This window comes from Apus apus, chromosome 3 (genome assembly GCF_020740795.1).
Source record: "Apus apus isolate bApuApu2 chromosome 3, bApuApu2.pri.cur, whole genome shotgun sequence".
NCBI lineage: Eukaryota > Metazoa > Chordata > Aves > Apodiformes > Apodidae > Apus > Apus apus.
Window position 1 is genome coordinate 105,215,589 of NC_067284.1, and position 20,341 is coordinate 105,235,929.

A 20,341-nucleotide genomic window follows, 5' to 3' on the forward strand; every position below is an offset into this window, starting at 1 on the left:
TCTGTTTACAAATTTCCTGAGAAAGGAACAGTATTTGCCTAATTATATAGGGAGATGGACAAAAGGAGGTGTAAGCAGGGAAGAACAGGTGTGCTTAGGTGTTTGCAGCAGGACTTTGGTGACTGAACATTTGCAGAGTAGTGACTCCACAAGTATCCACAGATCAGACCAGCCTGGGTCTTTCTACTAGAAATGCAAAAAGAGGGAGAATGTCAGGTATTCCCGTAACTTGACTGGCATGGGGAGCATCCACAATGGAGTTGAGGAAAGCTGGGAAGACAACCCAGGATTTGAACTAAGATGTGACAACATTCTCAAGCAGCAATTTAGTCTTGTAGCCCTGTGCTATGGGAGAAGGAATTGCAGCTTGCAAACCTGTCGTGCCCAAGAAATCACTCAGATTGGCATTTGGGAAGAGACTCTGGTAATTATTGAGCTTCGGATTTCCCAAGAGCTCTTCCTGCCTCTTTTTTTTTTTTTTAATGTGTGTGTAATTAGATCTATCAGGCATCAACCTTGTGTTATAATGCCAACAAGAGTTTCTCAGTGTGGGGCTAGATCTGTTTAAAGGAGTCCTTGGGAGCGAGAGGAGTGAGTTGGCTGGGGAGCTCAGCAACTAACCTGTTTCTCCTCCTCCCAGATTTCTTTTTGGGAACTGTGGAAATCAGCAGCCTTATTCCACAGGGCTGCTTATTGCTCTTAAATACATCAGTGAAATCTCTCTTGGTAAAACCACAGATTGGGTTTTTACTCTGCTTTTTTTGTTGATGTTGAAGTCCTAATAGCAATTTGTTACAACCTCAGGCTCTATCAAGTTGATGAGGAATAAACTCTTAGTAATGAAGAAGAGTCTAAGAGTGTGTCTAAAGTGCTTGCCTTATTGCCAGCACATATTTCATACTGACAGTCAATACTTTTAACTCATCCCAAGCCACATGTGTTGCATTTTAAGTCCCTCTCTAGCCTGCTCTGGTCTTTCCCATCTGGTCTTTTCCAAGCAGCAGCAGAGTTAGTTTGTCAGCTTCGGATTTCTGAACATACAGATTTTTTAAAACTCACAGCTCACGTTTTTAGGTCAGGAGGATAAAGTTTGTTCCGTCAACTGAACGGAAAGACTAGAGGAGCCACTGGAAGGATTAGGTAGCAGAACAGCTGCAGAGGATCATGTGTGGAGCAATGTGTTTAGCTTTTCCAGGACCCCAGCTGCCATTTTAGTGAGTCCAGTTTGCCCTTTTATCACTGTTTAGAACTCATAAATGGGCAAAGCAACTACCAAGGAAAAAGATTTAGATGTGGTTTCAGCCAGTAACATTCAGGGCTGCAGTTTTCACTGGCCAGTCTGAAGCAGCACATCCACACACCTACTTATTCTTTCTTGGCCACATTTATAATTATTTGTCTCTGTGTTGTCTCATCATCTTGCAGGTTTGGCCATGTTTATTCCATGGCATCCCCAAGAAAAAATACAGCAGAGCTTGTTTTCACACTTATGCCTTGAAGTTAAGCTATTTTTTAGACTCACTGGTGTTCAAACAAGCGTGTGCTTTGGCGTTTTCCCTTGGGAAAAGGGTTAATAGGGCAGCTCTCATCTCCTGGCCAGATGTTTCCAGAAAGCTAGTAGCAATTCTAGGATCTTTGCAGACCCTATGAGAGAGGTTCAAATACTAGGGACTGTTGGTCTGTTGCACGCACATGGACAGTGACAGCATGAGCTTCATTTCCAGGAAAGAGCTTAAAAAAGGGCTGGGGAGGGAGAGAAAAATGGACTTTAAAAGCTTTTTTTATAATTTATTTTTGCCTTCAGTCTCCTGGTTTGTACACCTTTCTGCGTGTAGCAGTGATCCCAGGGGCACGGTGCAAGTGTGCTGCTGTTGCCAAGGCTCCCCCTGCCTGCCTGACCGCCTCATGCAGGAGCACTGGGGATTTACATTCGTCACCAGCCTCTCCCAGCCTGGGCAAATGCAAGTTGATGTTCAGAGAATCGTATTAAAATGTCCTGACAGCGAAGCTGAAGCCTCCCTCATCTGCCCACAGCACTGCCAAGATCCAAGAAAGTTAATTTAGCCTTTTGCTGACTTTTTAAGCCCTTTTATCCTCTCAGTGTTCTGAGATTTACACCAGTGCTGTTTGGCACACAATATTATGAATTTAAAATCTGCCTTAATGTGAAATGTCCACACTGCTGTACAACTCAGTTGTGGGTCAGGTTGGTGGGGACTCCCATTTAATAATGGAGTGTTAGTTACTAACAACAAATGGCCTTGTACCAAACTAGGCCAAGGAATTGTGCTTTATTACTTGTTTCCCCATTCATCATGATCTTCCCCCGTTAAAATACAATCTTCCATTTCTTCTTTCTGACGTGCACTTTTGTACCACGCTGAAAATTATTCTCAGCTTCTCTCTGCTCCTTTAAGGTGAACTTCTCTTTTGCTTTGGCCTGTTTCCAGATCTCTGTTTTAGCTGAAATTTGCTTCCTTGCCTTCTTTCTGCTAATTCTTGATGAGTAGATGAGAGGAGTATTAAATAGATTTAGTGAAAAATGACCGTCACCAGTGTAGATGACTTTCCTCTAATTAAAAATTGAAGCGGAAATTAATAAGTTTCTCCAGAGGCTGAGCAAGAGGCAGCACTAAGCCCAGTGCTATATTATTGGTGATGTGGGAAGTCTGATGTATGAAAGAATATCCCAGAAACTTTGGTACCTCAGAGGATGCTAATAAAGAAGAAGGGAGGGTTTCTAGTGGCAGCATATTCACCTGGCCTAGATTTACATCTGCTGGCATAGACAAAGACTGAGAGCTGAATTTGCCATGGCCTTGATAATTATGCCTGTGCTAGGTAGGCATTCAGTGTCATAGGCGTATCTAAGCAAGCTTGTGCCACATGAGTGGTACTGGATCCTAACTTCAGCATCTTTGCTTTGATGTACAGTGTAGACTTTTCCAATTTTGACCAGAAATTCCCTCTCATATGCACCCAGCCAGCTGAGTTAATCATAACCAACACAGTTATGTCCCCTTTAAAATTTCTCTTGCAATGAATAAAAAATTTCCAGCAGGAAAGGAAAACACTTAATCTAAACATTCCTCATCAGCTCTCGTCACTAGACCAGAACAATAGTGATTGCACTCAGTTATGCAGTACAAATTCACAGCGTTGTTGTGTCTCATGATGACAACATGTCATTAAAAGGCAGGTAGAGAGAGCAGGTGTACATTAATATCTTCATTTGGTACGTGAGGAGACAGGGATGTCCAGATGTTAAGAAGCTTCTGCAAAGTTGCACAATGAGAGAGTGGCAGAGGCAGAAATAGGAAACCGGATCCAGGGGCTGTGATTTTTCTGGTCTGGCCACTGAAGCCTGCAACCCTAATGAAAAGCAGAGTGCCCGGAGAAAGCCACATGTCTGCTTCTAATGAATCCCATCTCTTTCTCAGGTTTCCTGGTATTAACCTCAGAGGTGTCAGACATGTACAAAGGTTGCTCTTTTGCAGAGAGGACAGTAGCTTTGAAAAATTAGCAGTGTCTCAGGCCACTGAGGGTTTGTTGTGTTTGCATTGTCTGAACATATGATTGTTCTCTTGCAGGCATGACAGAGCATCAGCCGCACAGCAGCGAGAGACTGACATTCGTATTAAACTCTTCTGGCTCCTTCTCCACAATGGCTGGTGCCTCTGCATATTCATTGGATGGTAATGCAGGATGTTGAGAGCAGCAGTAGAGTTTGGCTCGATCCCATTGTGTTTTTCTTGTGCCGGTTGAGACTTTGAATCACCATGACAACGCTGTGACACTTCCAGCAACGGTTGCCGGCAGACCAAGGGTGGGCTGGGGGTGGGTGAGAAGGTCAATGATCGAGTCTAACTGGATCAAAAGTTGTGCTTACAGCAAAACGACTGCAGAAAAGCTGTCAGCACGACAAGAAGATGAAATTCCCCTTCCATTGGCTTCTTGTTAAGCAGGAACAATAACTTTTTTTGTCAAGAAACTTGCTATAGAAACTCTTTTGGTTATGGCTACTGATCCAACGTGATTGGTCACGCAGCGACTTTTGAACTCATGACTGGTTATACGATGTTGCGAAATGGGGGAGTGGGGAATGGAGGCCAGCCGTGGGTGTTGAGATGGTCCAGTCGGATCCGGCTCACCTGGCTTAGTTTCACCCTCTTCATTATCCTTGTCTTCTTTCCCCTCATTGCCCACTACTACCTAACCACCATCGATGACGCGGACGATGCGGGCAAGCGCATCTTTGGCCCTCGGACCGGCAACGAGCTGTGCGAGGTAAAGCACGTGCAAGACCTGTGCCGCATCCGCGAGTCGGTCAGCGAGGAGCTGCTCCAGCTGGAGGCCAAGCGGCAGGAGCTCAACAGCGAGATCGCCAAGCTCAACCTGAAGATCGAGGCCTGCAAGAAGAGCATTGAAAATGCCAAGCAGGACCTGCTGCAGCTGAAGAACGTCATCAGCCAGACTGAGCATTCCTACAAAGAGCTGATGGCTCAGAACCAGCCCAAGCTCTCCCTGCCCATCCGGCTGCTGCCAGACAAAGACGATGCAACCTTCCCCCTGCCAAAATCCAACCGGAACTGCAGGCTACACAACTGCTTTGACTACTCGCGCTGCCCGTTGACATCTGGCTTTCCAGTGTATGTCTACAACAGTGACGATTACCCTTTTGGTAGCTCATTAGACCCTTTAATTAAACAAGCCTTTGAGGCGACTGTCAGAACTAATGTATATGTTACTGAAAATGCAGATATTGCTTGTGTATATATAATTTTAGTGGGGGAAATGCAAGAGCCTGTAATGCCAAAACCTACTGAACTAGAGCAACAGTTGCACTCTTTGCCATATTGGAGGACTGATGGACATAACCATCTCATCATCAATTTATCAAGGAAATCAGAAACTCAGAACTTCATTTACAACATCAGCACAGGGCGTGCCATGGTTGCCCAGTCCACGTTTTATGATGTGCAGTTTCGACCGGGGTTTGATATTGTGATATCACCTCTGGTCCATGCTATGTCTGAACCCAACTTCCTCGAAATCCCGCCCCAGGTGCCAGTCAAGCGTAAATATTTGTTTAGTTTCCAGGGGGAGAAGATCGAGTCTCTCAGATCTAGCTTGCAAGAGGTTCGCTCTTTTGAAGAGGAGATAGAAGGCAATGCTCCAGCTGACTATGACGACCGGATCATCACCACCTTGAAGGCTGTTCAGGACAGCAAGTTGGACTTTGTTTTGGTGGAGTTCACGTGTAAGAACCAGCCTAAGGCGAGTCTGCCCACTGAGTGGGCTCTGTGTGGAGAAAGGGATGACAGACTAGAGCTACTGAAGCTATCTACTTTTGCACTGATAATCACCCCTGGGGACACCCATTTGGTGATCTCTGCCGGGTGTGCCATGAGACTGTTTGAAGCTCTGGAAGTTGGAGCCATCCCCGTGGTTCTTGGAGAGCAAGTTCAGCTACCCTATAATGATGTGATCCGGTGGAACGAGGCAGCCTTAATCATACCAAAGCCACGTATCACAGAAGTGCACTTTCTTCTGAGAAGCATTTCTGACAACGATCTCCTTGCCATGAGGAGGCAGGGCCGCTTCTTGTGGGAGACCTACTTCTCCACCTCTGACAACGTGTTCAGCACAGTCTTAGCTATCATAAGGACTCGAATCCAAATCCCAGCTGCTCCAATCCGAGAAGAAGCGGCTGTGGAGATTCCCCACCGGTCTGGTAAAGCTGCTGGTACAGACCCCAATATGGCAGACAATGGTGACCTGGACTTAGGGCCTGTGGAAACAGAACCACCCTATGCATCTCCCAGATATCTCCGCAATTTCACCCTAACTGCAATGGACATGTACAGGAATTGGAATTCTGCTCCGGGGCCTTTCCACCTCTTCCCCTACACTCCCTTTGACCCTGTTTTACCATCTGAAGCAAAATTTTTGGGGTCTGGGACTGGATTTCGACCAATTGGTGGAGGAGCAGGTGGCTCTGGGAAGGAGTTCCAGGCCGCTTTGGGTGGCAATGTCCCCCGGGAGCAGTTCACAGTAGTGATGTTGACTTACGAGCGGGAGGAAGTGTTGATGAACTCCTTAGAAAGGCTCAATGGTCTCCCATACTTAAATAAAGTTGTGGTCGTGTGGAACTCTCCCAAGCTTCCCTCTGAGGATCTCTTGTGGCCAGACATTGGCGTCCCAATTATGGTAAGAATGTTGTAGCTACTATGATCTTGCTTTCTGGTGGGGTTTGTGCATTAAAGTTGGCTGTAGTTCATCTTTAGCGTGTCAGCTTAGCTTAAGTTGTCTAGGACAGCTTTCATCTCATGTGGTGGTAGATGTCTGTATCTGATCTGGATGCTTTTATCAGTGAAGAAGAGCAGGGAGATAACAGGTATGACTCATGAGACCTGTTTTAGGTGTTTACATGAAAATGCCATGGCTGGTGCTCTAGAAATGCCTTTTCATCTCCACCAGCTTTAAGAGAAGTCAATGTCCAGAGGTGGATGGCTGCACTCAGCAGATGTCTGAACTTGGGCGTGATGAATTCCTGTCATGAGTTAATTTGATTGGTGACCTTTGGGTTATGAAATACAGGAAGTGTTACACAGGAGAGCCTAAATTGTAAAAATATGGGATCCTTAGAGGTGCCAGGTGTTTAGCACTCAGGCAACAGTAGTTGCTTGTATGGAGGCCAATATGCATCTCAGGGCTTAAAGCTAAAGATTCTTGCTTATTGAAGGTTTTTGCCTAGACTCTTCAAGTATCACACTGTGAGGACAGTTGGCACATTATAAATAACATCAGTAAAGTCTGTTTCTGCACTTGACCAAATAAATCTTTTCTAAAAACAGAAGAGGGACCCACTGAAGCCATGCCTACTGTGAAGACCTTAAAAGTAATTTATACTTTTATATTACAAGGGCTAGCAGAGAAAGAAATATGAGCTAAAGCCAATGTGACCATGAGAGCTCCCATGCTCCAAAAGTTGAAATCAAGTTTTGCTTAGGTTGCAGTCGATTCCCCCACCCCAGCTAAGCTGAAAAAGTGACACCTTCAGAAACCAGTGACATTCCTTTTCATGCCCAGTTACTCACTGGCATATTGGCAGTGTTACTTGTAAGGAGTTCATTCTCCTTAACTTATTGCTTATGTAGATATTTATTTTAGGGTTCCTCTATCACCCCAACATAACTTTCTGCATTGGCCATTGTAAAAAGTCAATATTAAGTATAAATATCCCATGTGTCCTCATAAAGAGAGCGTGGGCATAGAGCCTCTAACAAGAAGCAACACTGTGTTGTCTGAATCCAGTCATGTTTAGAGGACAAATGGAAGGATAATGCCTCACAAATTAGGGAAGAGAAAAATAAAAGAGGGAGATGGTACTTAAGGACGCAAACTGTGTGTGGTTGATGTGACAGGCCACCACTAAGCTGAATAGCAATGTGAGCGTTACGCTTCATGCAAAGAGATTAATTGATTTAATATTTCGTTTTATTATTATTGTGATGAATAAATCCTTCTGCTCACATTTAAAAGCCCTTATGGTCCAGGGACAATGAGGAGAGAAAATTGCTTGGATAATTGCAAAATAATCTTTCACATTAGTTCTGTTGAATGCCTGAATTCTGTAGAATCTTCACATTGTGACTGCTGAAAACCTGTGTATTCCCTCAGAGCTGAAGAGTGGGGATTGTTCTCACTGGAGTTGCTAATGGGTGCTATTTGTGAAAGAAAAATATGTTTCTGTTGATGGACATTAATGCCTTTTTTACTGTGCTCTAATCTGTGCTGGGGGTTCACTGGCTTTTTTGGGGACTTTGACACACGGGAGTTGCTGTGTGTTGGCTCTGAGCTGCCTGCTGGGGTTTGTGTGTTGTGGGGGATGTTCAGTACTGCTCTGATCAAGAGGAGGAAATCGTCTCCTATGTGTTTGGGGATGTTGGGTGGTAATGCTGTGCTCATGGCCAAGTGCCTGGGAATGGGCTGGAGCACAGGCAGCTTCTGCCATGGTCCTTTCCAGAGGAACACAGTTGTCTGATAATAGATGTGCTTTCTTCCCATTTTTCTGCATCCCATTTTTAGAAAACAGATCAAGTCTCTTGGGATTGCTTATGAGATACTTAAACTTTTATAGTCTCTAGGCGCCTGTCCCACTAAAGTGCTTGTTGCTAAGTCCACATCCAGATGGAGAGTTTAAATCACATTGAGAGTCTGTAGTATTCATGAAACTTAAAATAATCAGATTGCGATGAGATATTAGGAAGAAATTCTTTGCTGTGAGGATGGTGAGACACTGGCCCAGGCTGCCCAGAGCAGCAGTGTTGAAGGCCAGGTTGGATGGGGCTTGGAGCAACGTGGTCTAGTGGGAGGTGTCCCTGCCCACGGCAGGAGGGTAGGGACTAGGTAATCTTTAAGGTCCCTTCCAACACAAGCAATTCTTTGATTCTATTATATATATGGATAGTTTATTATGGTAATTATATAAATATGTACCTGGACTTCATCAAATAGTGGCAGATCCTAAGACCTGCTGTGGAGAGAGGCAACAAGAACTTGGGGAGCAGAGGTGAGGCTCTGTTTGACCCTCAGTGTCTGAGGTATGGGATGTGCTAGCCAGGGGAAGAACCAGGTAGGTTTGTGGAGCTGGTAACAAACACAAGCCCTGACAACTGCTGATGTCAAAAAAATCTGCAGAGCTGTGAATTTTATTTCCTTATGGGGAAAAAAAGTTTCTTTTGATGGGAAATACCCAATTCACTCAGATCTTGAAGCAGCACTGGATCTCTAATAAATACGTTCCATTAACTTTGGGTGCAAGGAATTGCCCTGCATTCAAATTCCAAAACACATGCAGAGGAAAGTCGAGGAAAAGAAAAGTGGATGGGTGCAGACTTGGGTGCCCCTCCTTGCAACTGAAATGGGTTCAGACACCCATCTGAGTGCAAAGAGCAGTGCAACAGCAGCACATGTGCAATGATCAAAGCACCTGAAGCCAGAAGGATATTGAGATAAATTGCAGCCTGATGAGACAAGGCAGTATGTGTAGCATGTCCTGAATTTAGGCATAATGTAGTCCTAAATCCCACCAGCAGCATCTCAGTGGGTCTTAGGTCTACACGTTAGCTGTGCTAGCAGAATACTCAAAAAAGAACTGGGCTTCCTTATGTAGTCTTACTGCATGGGTAGTTAGTTCATCGATCAGTTCCTTGGAAATTTGTTTGCAAACTGTGCTGCTTGGTTATGATTTGGTCTTCCAAAGCAGGTTATGTGGTTTATTTTCCCTGGTGGGCTGTGAGTTAATCAAGAGCAAAGCCTGAAGCTGTGTTGGATCTTTGAATCTTTCATGGATAATGAGATAAACAGAGCTACAGAATATATTTGATTTTTTAAAACTTTTACTTAGGTATAGATTTTTTGTGATGGCGTAATTTACTAAAAAATCAGTAACATTCCTTAGCTGCACAGGAGTTTCTGATAAAATATTCTGGCTCTGTACTGAGCTTGAAGTGACAAAGTGCAAATATAATTTAATGTAAAATTGCATGTGTAGTCATTTAAGGCTGCCCCTGGTACACATGTAGGTAGGTTACTCTCTAACTTGAAGTGCCGTTGTGCTGTTGTTGAGCTGTAAAGATTGTTCCTCACACTAAATAGTATCACAGCAAAAAACAAAGATTGTAAATGAGAAGTCTTGCTCATGTGAGTTAAAAAACTTGCTTTCTGCAAGTGTTTGTGTCTCCAGCACTGCATTAGGAGAACATTCCTAAACAGAACCTGGAGAGCGTGTCTCTTACCAGCACCACCAGCAGCAGTGCAGCCACTGGTTAACTTCTGAGTGCTCCCTGCAGCCTTAAAGATATCTATGGCATCTAGCAAAGTTACAGTATGCTCAAGGATTTTCAAAGTGCCCAGACCACCAATCCCTGGCAGCAGTTAAAGTCCACTCCCCTGTAGCAAGGGTGACTCCTGTAGAATCATAGAACAGTTTGTGTTGGAAGAGACCTTAAAGATCATCTAGTTCCAACCACAGCATTGCTGAAAGCCCCAGCATGGAGCTGCTTGCACCTCACAAGCGAGTGCTGCTGCTGTTTCCTTGCTTGTGGGGAAGAAAGGGGGGAAAGAATCTGGATTAAATCTCTGCTCTGAGCAGGTGGAAAGATTGTGCTAGTGTTTGAGTGGTGATACTTGGCTGTTACTCCCAGACTGCTCCTGCACTCATGTTAATCTTGGAAAGACTTACAGTGGCAGAATAAAAAAGGAGTCATTAAGGAGAAGGTCTGGCTTGATCTTGGGATAGAGAATTTCAGCTTCCATCATCTCCGTACTCAGGATTTCTAAATTGTGTACAAACAGTGACAGGAGAAACCTCACTCGTTGCTTTGCAGTTCCCTGACAGCGTTTTCATCCACATGAATAAAAGTGAAGGGAAAGAAATGAAACAAAACACTCAGGCAACCACACATCCAGCCCACGCAGATGGTAATGAGATGCACCCAAGAAGATTCAGATCCTGCTGTGCTTTGCAGTGTGCTCAGCACCGATGTGCTGCTGCCTTTTGGCTGCTGCAGGGCATTTGCTTGCAATTCCTCAGAAAAACTTGCAGCACAGAGTCTGGTCTGGGTGCGGAATGAACCCGGTACATGGTTTTAGCAGCTCTTTAAATCCTCCGGAGCTGATTCACCAGCTGTCTTCCATGCAGTTCCAAGCAGGTCATGGGTTAGGGCAGGGGGACAGGATTGAGTTCCCTGTTCCTGCCCTGGTTTTAATCCTAGAAACCTAAAAGAAGTAGGTTGAACTTGAACAGCCAGTTACCTGAAGTGAGTTTAAGATGCTTATGTTTTTCAGGAGGCTGCCAGTGCTGCATATGCCCTTGGTTCGGTGGGGAAAGCTCAAAGCCCAGAGCAGCGGGGTGATTAAGCTGTGGAGCAGCTTGCATTCAAAACATCTACAGATCCTCTAATGCAGCAATTAAATTATCCATTTCTCTTTCAGAAACTTCCTTAAAGCCCCTCAGGAGTTGCAGTCTGAGCCAGGAAAGCAAACTGTGCGCTCAGCAGCCTCCCCTTACCTCCTCTCCTAACCGCATTTCTCAATCTGTGGGTTGTGCCATGGACACAGGAGGGGACCAGAAAAGAGAAGACTGAGCCCAGAAAGACCCTTGATTTGGCTGTAATCTGAAGTAAAAAAATTCTCAGCCTGCTGTATGTACCCTCTGCCATCCAACTCCAGCGTCTTTGGGTCAGTCTGTCTCTTACACTGGACAAAGATGCATTTTTAACTTTTTTTTTAACTCCTGTCCTTAGTAGCATAAAGAGAAATCATCTTTTTTTAAGTAAAGGTTTTGCCAACAGGGGAGAGGAGCCACTGCTTTCAAACTCCACTGGGGGCTCAGTAGTGTCTTGCCAATGAAGTGAGCTCTGCTTGCCAAAGGCTGCAGAGGTCCAAGAAACATGAGAAAAAGGTTTGTGGAAGACAAGACAGCTTCACAAGGATAAATGCTTCACCCCATTATGGGGTGTTTGAACCTAGAACAGTGATTTCCAAACAATGTTGTGTTTATTTCTCAAGGGGTGTCTTACTTTTTTCCCTTCTCTGAGACCTTTGCACGCAGCTCAGGGTGGCATTGCTGGACTCAAATACGTTGCTTTGGATGCTTGGGCTTTGAGGATGGTGGCACCATCTGTATGTTTGGTGGCTGCTCAGTGACCCACGTGCAAACTTCTCAAACAACATAGTTTCATCTGAGTTTTGAGCTGGTTGGGCTGCAGGTGTTGGAGGCAGAGTGATATTTATCCTTGTTGGCTGATAACTGAGATTTTGTAGCAACCTGAGGTTGGGATGTGTTGCTGGGGGAGGTGGGTTGGATCAGGATTATCCAGTTATGTCATGGTTTTAGTTTGTTTTGAGGCAGTGTAACATCTCTCCCACTTTCCCAGTAAACAACTGGCTTTTGGTTGGGTTATTTTGGAAGCCAAGTGCTTTGCATGGGCTGCCATGTCATGCCTATGAGCCCAGCTGAGCTGCAAAAGGGCTTCCTGCAGTTGGGGCTAAACCTTATTCAGCTCAAAACAATATTTTCACAACCTCTACTCATGTTCTAAGAAATTACAGCCTGAGCTTCCAGCTCCTCTTTCTTTTCTGCGTGCATGCAGGTCCTTCAGTGACAGAGCTGTGGCTGGAAAAGCCCTGCAGCAGTTAGCTTTCCCCTCTTTCTCCAGGGTTAGGTGGTGTGTGCTTGTAGGCATTTCTGAACAATTTAGCTGGGTTCACTGCCAATGCCAGCTCCTGTGGCTTTTGGCAGTGACTAATCCTTTCCTTCAGCTTTGTTAGAGAATAAGTAGCTGGCTTTGATCTCTGCAGCCAGTTCCAGTGGCGTAATGTCCTTTTCTGCTGGCTTGGTGGCTGGCTGAGAAAGCTCATTCAATTTAGCTGCTTGTTTAAAAAGGAATAATCTTTGGAAAATTTTTAATCCGGAAGCATTGCTGCATCTACAGACCTGTTTGGCTGGCCATGGTGTCCCTTGAAATGCCACTTATTAATCAGGAGCAGATGGGGGCTGTGGGGGGAAGTGCTGTCATGACTTTCCCTTCTGTTTGGGCAGTGTCTGTACAATAGTACTGTGCTGATCTCACTGCTGAAGGATGGATGGATGCCTGGGGTTTGCACGTCCTTTCTACCAAAAATATTTGAGGGTGCTTTGGTATCTCCATTTTAAGGAGCACAGTGGGGTCCCCAGGTGATGCTTCTGGCTAAGAAGAGGAGGAATAGAAGCTGGTCAGCCTGTGACTGTATAGTGTGCCACCGTGGCATAATGAGCTTCTCTGCTTGTCTTTCAACATAATGTTTGGTTTTCTGATAAGAGCAGAGCCAAGCTGGCAGACTTCACAGCTTGCGCAGTCTCCGGTAGCTCGAGCTGAACTGTAGTAGTGTGTGTGATCCAGGGTGAGGTCCTCAGGGGGACCATGAGTAAAACAAGAGAACTGAACTCTCCATGTGGATCACACCTCCATTTCAATTGTTATTCTGCTTCCTGGGAACTTTGTGTAAGTACCAGCTCAGGTCCTGACTCAGCCATGTACTTAAGAGTGTACCTAGCCCTTCCTTGGTGTTGTGACCTCTGCTTTCCTGAGACAAGTCACCTGCTGAAGCTCCTCAGTGAATCAGAGCTTTACACTGGAGAGTTACTACTTTTCCCTACCTTACCGTAGCTTGCAACTCTTGTGTGCAAAATCAGGAGGAACCCAACTTAAATTTCAGGTCCTGGTTTGCATATGGGAATGCAAAGCCACAGTTTTGGCTCCAGAAGGACCAATTCAGGTTATGCTTTCTGTGGCCAAGAAAATCAGCTGAGAAAATCACCTTGTTTCTTAGAAATCTGCACCATCTTTGGGTGAAATGGGCCCCATCCAGTGCACCAGCTCTTTTGGCAGCATAGCACAGGTTTATGAGTTAGTTTTCTCAACGAGAGCAGTTTTATGGAGCAGGATGATGTTGCACGAAAATGTCTGTGTGCTGCTGTCGGGTTTGTAGCACCACCTGCTGCCCGCACAGCACGATGCTGCTGGGGAGCGGATTAGTTCACCAGTCTCGGCGAGTTTTGCTGTCTCGATGCACATTTTTGCCGCTGTAGAGCAGAAGATGAAAGAACAAATTTTGTAGTTTAGTTTACGTGTGCTGCTAAAATCCAGATGCTCGTTTCTGCAGGGCCTAAGCAAAGGTGCAGCGATGCGTGAATGTGTGCTGATAATGTAACAAGCAGTGCCGAATTCTTGGGGATTTGTGCTTGGAATATTAACTCTAACACCTCTGCAACTCCACTGCTGTTGCCTAAAACCAGTTCTTAATTCTCTCACGTGCCATGTGCTGGTTTCTAATAGCTTTTCCATAGACAAAATGTTACTGTAGTCTCAGCTCTTTGAATTCCCTTGGCTTAGGATGTAGCTCATGAGGCCAGTGACCAGAAGGGAGGTGTTACTTTGGGACATTGGATAGGAAAAATAAAGGAGTGAAGTGTCCGTGTACCTTACAGTGAATATAATCAGATGGTTTTTCTCACACATAAAAGCTTGAAAATGTCGTGGGTGCCAGTCCCCCTGTATTGAAACCTGTAATGATCAACGGAAAAGCTGTCTGTGTCATTAAAACACTGTTCTCTCCAGAGCAAACTGTCACAAGAGCTAGGGGACAAAAGCAGCATGATAGGACTTGGCATTGGTGTCAGTGTGGCAGCAAAATACCACATTGTTTTTCCAAGGCTGGATTCCTGCTGTATTTAGAGTTTGCGTGGTGGCCTGCATGTGCCTATTTAAATAGCAAGGCAATCTGTAGCGTTCCTAAATTATTTCATACTGGGAAACAAGCATGGGGATTAACTGAGCGTGTGGATGCATTTTCCTTCTCTTTTCACCATTTTTTTTCCTCCATTCTCTGTGGCTTGGTTATTGCATCACTTACTTAGTTGATACGGCAGCATGTGTTGACATCCACTTCAAGCTCCACCTTTCTTCTGATAAGGTCCCAGAGCCCAGGTGTCTGTGTTCCCTTTCTTCCCATGTTTTTACTGTCTTGGTGGAGTGGTTTTGCTGTACAAAATGATTTGATTGTGCATTCTGTGCAGGTTGCTTTATTTGTGAAGTGTAGGCAGCCTTGTCTCCCAGAGTAGCTATAACTTGATGTGGTATCACAAGAAATGCATGGGCCCCAAGGCACAAGAGAGAAGGAGCAGGTTTGTAGTCACTGAGGTCATGAATTTGGCTTTGGCTTGTGGGTGTTAAATAGGTAGAACAAAATAAGATTTATGTTTTTAAAGTTTGCTGGAACAGAAGGGACACTGGGACGTCAAGGAGGTAACTGAAGGACATGAAAAGGTTATAAACAGGAAGGTAACTCTTGGATACAAGGTTAGAGAAAGAAATTAGGTGCAAGAGAGAGTTTTTAATCACAGTGCTTATTCCTATGTGACTGGTGTAGCTCACAAATGCTGCCCCAAGATCTATGAGATTGATCAGCAAAGATCTTGCAGATCTCAAACAGAAGAAGGTGACTTATTCCCAAGTTTACTGGTGGACTGGCAATGATGCAGCACAGCAGCCACCATATTATTCACCTCCTGGACAGTGTCTTACCCCTTTTCACCACGATACTAGCCTGTATCAGACAAGGATGCAGATGCTGCTCTCCCTTATCTGACTGATGGATGCTTTTTCTTCAATTTTCCTGAAATCAAACTCTGCAGTTACTGATAAGGCCTGATGGATCTCCCTGCAATGCGGGGTGTAGGGAGTGCTCTTTTCTCCAAAAAGCAGTGCCCAGCTCCTTTCCTGTGCTTCAGGAGGAGGAACTTCATCTCATGTAACAAGCAGAAAGGTGATGGCATTGCTGGTTTCAGACCCAAGGGCTGCAGTTTGCTTTCCCATTGTTTTTGAAGTCACTTCCATCCATTTAAAGCCTTGATTTAATTAATGAAAATCTGTGCAGAAAGGTGAGGAATATTTCCCTTCTCCCAAAGTGGCACAAATTACCATAAGCAGCAAGCTAAGGGCATCTTGCTAATAATCCAGAGGGAAACTGTGGCACAGAAAACAGAAAGCCATGGTCATGAAAATGTGCACTTGCATGTCTCCTTATAAGCTTGCAGAAATGCTGCAGAAAACTGTTTTCACCATTTCCCAGATTTACTAGCAGCAGAAAGATGGGAAATCTGGTGAAGCTGTTCTTAGGCTTCACAGATAACACTTTCAGATCAAAATAATTTAGCAAAATCTCGAGCTTTCTGGACGTTTATCTGAATTGAACTCCAAATTTTTTTGAGGTTCGTGTAGGAAAGGGAAATGGGTTTTCTGCTTGACACTGAACACTTGAAAACATTATGGGCAGGGAGGTTCAGTTTGCAACTTTGATGTGAAAGTATTAATCATTACTTTGATCTCCCAAGCTGCCCAGAGCCCCAGCTGGTGGAAACCTGACTTATCTCTACAGTAGGAATAGCCTCATCTTTTACTGTAGAAGAAGAGAGCTAAGAGTGCTTTTCTGGGAATATAACAGCTGTAAGCTAGATAATTCTTTGCAATACAGCTCATTTTCCTCTTGCTCTGAATGCAGGTAACAAAGTAAATTGGTTTGAAAACACCGCTAATCATTAGGTTGGTTTTATCAGAAATTTATAAAAGGAATTTTTGTTTTAATTACACCTCATTTATGTGAACTCTGTCATTTCTAACACATGCTGGTCTTTAATTCCCAACCCATACTGTGGGTTGTAGGTGGTAGTTATGGTAGTCTGCATTCATCCCAACCATGTGTTTGGCAGTAATGTATTAACTGCCTGTTGATGGAAGCATTAGTTCCCCCTTGATTTTATTTTACTTTTTAATTGACTAGTAGAAAGAGTTTAAATAGATCACTAAGTAGTAAAGCTCTCAGGGCAAGCCAAGCTTTGAAGAACATGTTACCCACCACAAAGCCCATGGCTTGGAAAGTATGGGAATGGTGCTCCTCTTGCTGCTGCCTTCTGCTCCTCTGGATGGAAACAGAAGGTGTGAGACATGGACCAGGTGAAGTAGGATTCAGCTGCGGGATCCAGCAATTGAAGCCTACAAGCAAAGGAAGAGTCCTCAGAGATCCATCTCGGGCTTTTATCCTGGTTTGTCATCTACTGGCTCTGCCACATCAAGTGAAAAGGCATTTATTGCTTGCTGAGGTGAGATTGTGTATTTGGTGAAACTGGCTTTTCACTTTATTTGACCAAGTTCTGGGCAATATCCTAACCCTGTTCGCTGATATTTGAGCTGATGAACTGTATTCATGGAACAAGAACAAGAGATATAATGCTGATTAGGGAATTGTGGTAGGGGTTTGCTAGTTCTTTTCTTCTAACATTACATTAAAAGAGCTCTCATCTCTAGGTAATGGATTTGAAGACAGTGCTGGCAGAAAGCTGTTGTCATTTCATCCAGACCCATCAGAACTTTCCCAATGAAATCTTAGCTTTCTCATCCTGGAGGTCCCCAGAAAGCTTCCAGTCTGGAATAAACCTGGTAGCCAAAAGAGGGTTTGCATCCTGAGTGCTCTTTATGGTTGCTGCTCCCAGCCATGTAACCATTAATAAATCCTCTGTCCTCTTCCCATTAAAAAAAAAATAAATAATAACCTACCTGCAAACTTGATGGCTTCTTGGCTCTGCTTATATACCAAGTTTATATACAAGCTTTTTTTAGTAGCTGCTCAGTAAGTTAATAGTTTGACCCCAATTTCTTTCTCTGTTAGTTGAGATATAATGTTCATTTTGATGCCTTCAGCCCCCTGATATGAATGCTTGTGCTAAAGCTTTTCTAGGATGGGACACAGCAGCTTTTAAATGCTGAACAACATCACTGAGCATCACTGGATGTAATGTATTCCAGACACTGGGACATACCAATTGAAACAAATTTTAAAATAATCACACCTGCTTTGCCAGGCATTTTATTATATTGCTGTAGTGGAAATCCTGTTTGACAGATAATGAGCAGAAAGAGAAGGAACCGGCTGAAGAGGTAATTGCACAACAATACTGAGGATTTGCACTGACGAAAGTCTGTTAATTAAAGCAGCTGGGCTATCAGCCAAAGAGCAAACAGTGGAAAGATAAACTCTGCCTCACTTAGTGAGCAGAAAGAAGGTATTTCCAGTAATCTGCTGGGACTGCATCCATTGGGTTTCCAGCACTTTCTTCTTCCACTGGAGATGCTCTGACTCTCCGTTGTACCTTTCTGTATCTCTAAGATGGAAGTTGCTGTGTTTCCTCCCATTGATTCTGATGACCTGGTGTTGCACGGCAGCTGATGGCTTGGCAAGAAGAGGGTACCTGAAGAGTGCTCCCAAACCACCGTGCTGACTTTTACATGCTCTCTGTCTTGCAGACAAGATGTGACAGCCCTTCTCAGATCCATCCCCGAGCTCTTGGTCCGTTTGCTGCCAGACATCTTAGCAGAGACCAAGGGACTAACAACATGTCTTTTCCAATGAAATGAGAAGTGCATGAATTAGCTAGTGGAGTCTTAAGAGTGAAGGGCTGAGAGAGTTCTCTGCTTCAATACTTAACAAGCTTTGGGATTTTGTTTGGTTTTTTTTTAAGTAAGGTCAGGGGGTTGCAGTTTGTGCATCTTTTTTAGGCTCTGTATGGCTTTTCCAAGGAGGGCAAAGTACTGAGATTGTACCTGGCCTGACACATCTCCACAAGCACTCCACCTCCATAGTGCAGGGGAAAGGGAGGCAGGGACACTGAATATTTTTGCTAAATGAAATTTTTGCTAAAATAAGCTCAAGCTTTCCCAGTTGATTCCTCTGTGAGCTGGTTAGGTTTTTATTCTTCATCTGTACAGGCTCTGTACAGCATTTCTGTGGTTCGTTCAAGTACAGAAAAAGCATAGTCGTGGCTGTGGGCTCTTTCCTGGCTTGTTTTCACTCTACTATGAATTTCACAAGCTGCTCTGAAAAACAAGAGCCCAAGCAGTGTGCAGCAGTCCTAGCTGCGGATTTCACTCCAACCTTGTGCATCTTTGCCCTGTGTGCTGCAGTACCAGTTTCCCTACAATATCCAAAAGACATCCAGGAGATGGAAGGTAGTCCACAGCAGTGATCACTCTAGCCAAATGTGCTCCTCGGGCTCTGCCTGCCTCTAAGGACAGGACAGGATGCTGTGAGGATCTGCAGCTCCTCTTCCAGTAGAACCAAACTCCTGCTGAATCCCAGGTGCCAGAGTTGGCTTCCATCTGAAGCAAAAAGGTGGTTATCTGTTCCTAGGCTCACTGGCAGGACTTATATCTGTTCCTGAGCTGTTGGTTGTATGCTCTGGAAAGTTTTTGCTACCCACAAATAGTTTGAATCCCCCATCCCTGACCTCCAAACGCTAATACTGCACCTTGTGATAAGAGTTGAAAGATGCTGCCTGCCCTCTTTCTGTCTCTTTGCATGTTCTCCTTTTGAGCAGGAAGGGCTGGTTAGAAATGACATCTGTGTGTTTTATGTAATATTAGCAAAATGGCTTTAGTGCAGAAAATGCAAGCCAGGTGTTCCCATTTCATCAGCTGTTGTCTCTCTGAGCACACTGCCAGATCTCATCTGGGGGGAACTCAGAATCCCACATTGGATGAAGACACAAAGCCAGAGAAGGGATGCTGTAGAGATGGAGAAGTTATTGTGGGAGAAAGCTTCCCTTTGGATTGGATTTTGTAGTGCAAGTAAAATTTATTAGGAATGAACAACGGGGAGGCTGACATAAGCCTGTTGGCTTTTTTCTGTATTAAATTACATAGAACTTTGGTTCTCTAGCCCCGACCTCCTGCATCTCAACCGTATGTATCCAGCTCTGTTGTTTCACCATTTAATTGGCTCTGTGCTATCAGGCATTGGGTGAAATTTGTCAGTTCTCATGACTTAGAATGTGGAAGGGTGATACTCATATTGTATAGGAACTGACCTTTGAAAATCCTCCAACGATTTATTTAAATCCAAAGATCTTTGAGTTGTTAGTAAACACTCATCCTAACAGCTGCCCTGTGAGCTTAGGAAAGGAGAGCATGCTGGTAGTTTCAGCAGTGCATTATATTATTATCCTGAGCTTTAGAAGAGCAAGCTGTTCTATCCAACCACCTTTTTGCTATTAAAATTGCCACTATAACAGGTGAGGGGTATTTGGAGAGGAAGAAGAGACACAGAGGATGAAGTTCAGAGTTGAGATGGACTGCCAGCAGCAAGAGCTTGAAGATGTTTCCAAATGAAGGCTGAGAAAACAGAGTTTTTCTGAGATCGTTTTTTTGTTGTTGGGATGAGTGTTTTGGTGCTGTGACTAGAGAAGTCTCAGTGGCAGGATCATTGTCCTCCTGCAGAAAGCTGGCTGCCTCATGCAAAGGGTCTCTACAGGAGCTGAGGAAAGGAAAAGCAACAAACCTCACAGCAGAATCAGCATCTGGTAAAGGCTATACTGCAGGCCAGTCAACACCACCACTTTTAAATTGCAGCAGAAACCCTGCAGACAGGAGGTTTCTAGTTTATTTGCCTTTCTTTGTCTTACAGAAGACTAATACTTGTGTACTTATGCCCCTGCTTGCATTGAATCCATGTGTGCTCTTGCTGCACTCCTGCTACAATCCTTTGTCTCCCCAGTGTGTTTCAGCTCTCAGCTCTGGGACTGCTTCTAGTCTGGGCTGAATTTCATCTGAGTTTTCAGGCCTTGAATATCAAGACAGGATTTGCCAGGTGAAAGCACCTTCATCGAACTGCACCTTGAAAGAGAATTGGTAAAGAACCCTGATGTCTGTCAGAACATCATGCCTTTGCCTATTGCCTATTT

At 44.4% G+C, this 20,341-nt stretch overlaps 1 protein-coding gene across 8 annotated transcripts in view; it reads left to right on the forward strand.

Moving 5' to 3' along the window:
* EXTL3 (exostosin like glycosyltransferase 3) overlaps positions 1-20,341 on the forward strand; it is a 132,562-nt gene that overhangs the window by 94,038 nt on the left and 18,183 nt on the right. For 7 of the 8 annotated variants that reach the window (XM_051614333.1, XM_051614339.1, XM_051614335.1 and 4 more), the window contains one exon: positions 3,591-6,210. In XM_051614333.1, the coding sequence (XP_051470293.1) occupies positions 4,063-6,210 (2,148 nt within the window). In that variant the 5' untranslated portion in view covers positions 3,591-4,062. Of the gene's footprint in view, positions 1-3,590; positions 6,211-16,913; positions 17,130-20,341 lie in introns of those variants that run through there. The other variant, XM_051614340.1, reaches the window with a different exon arrangement.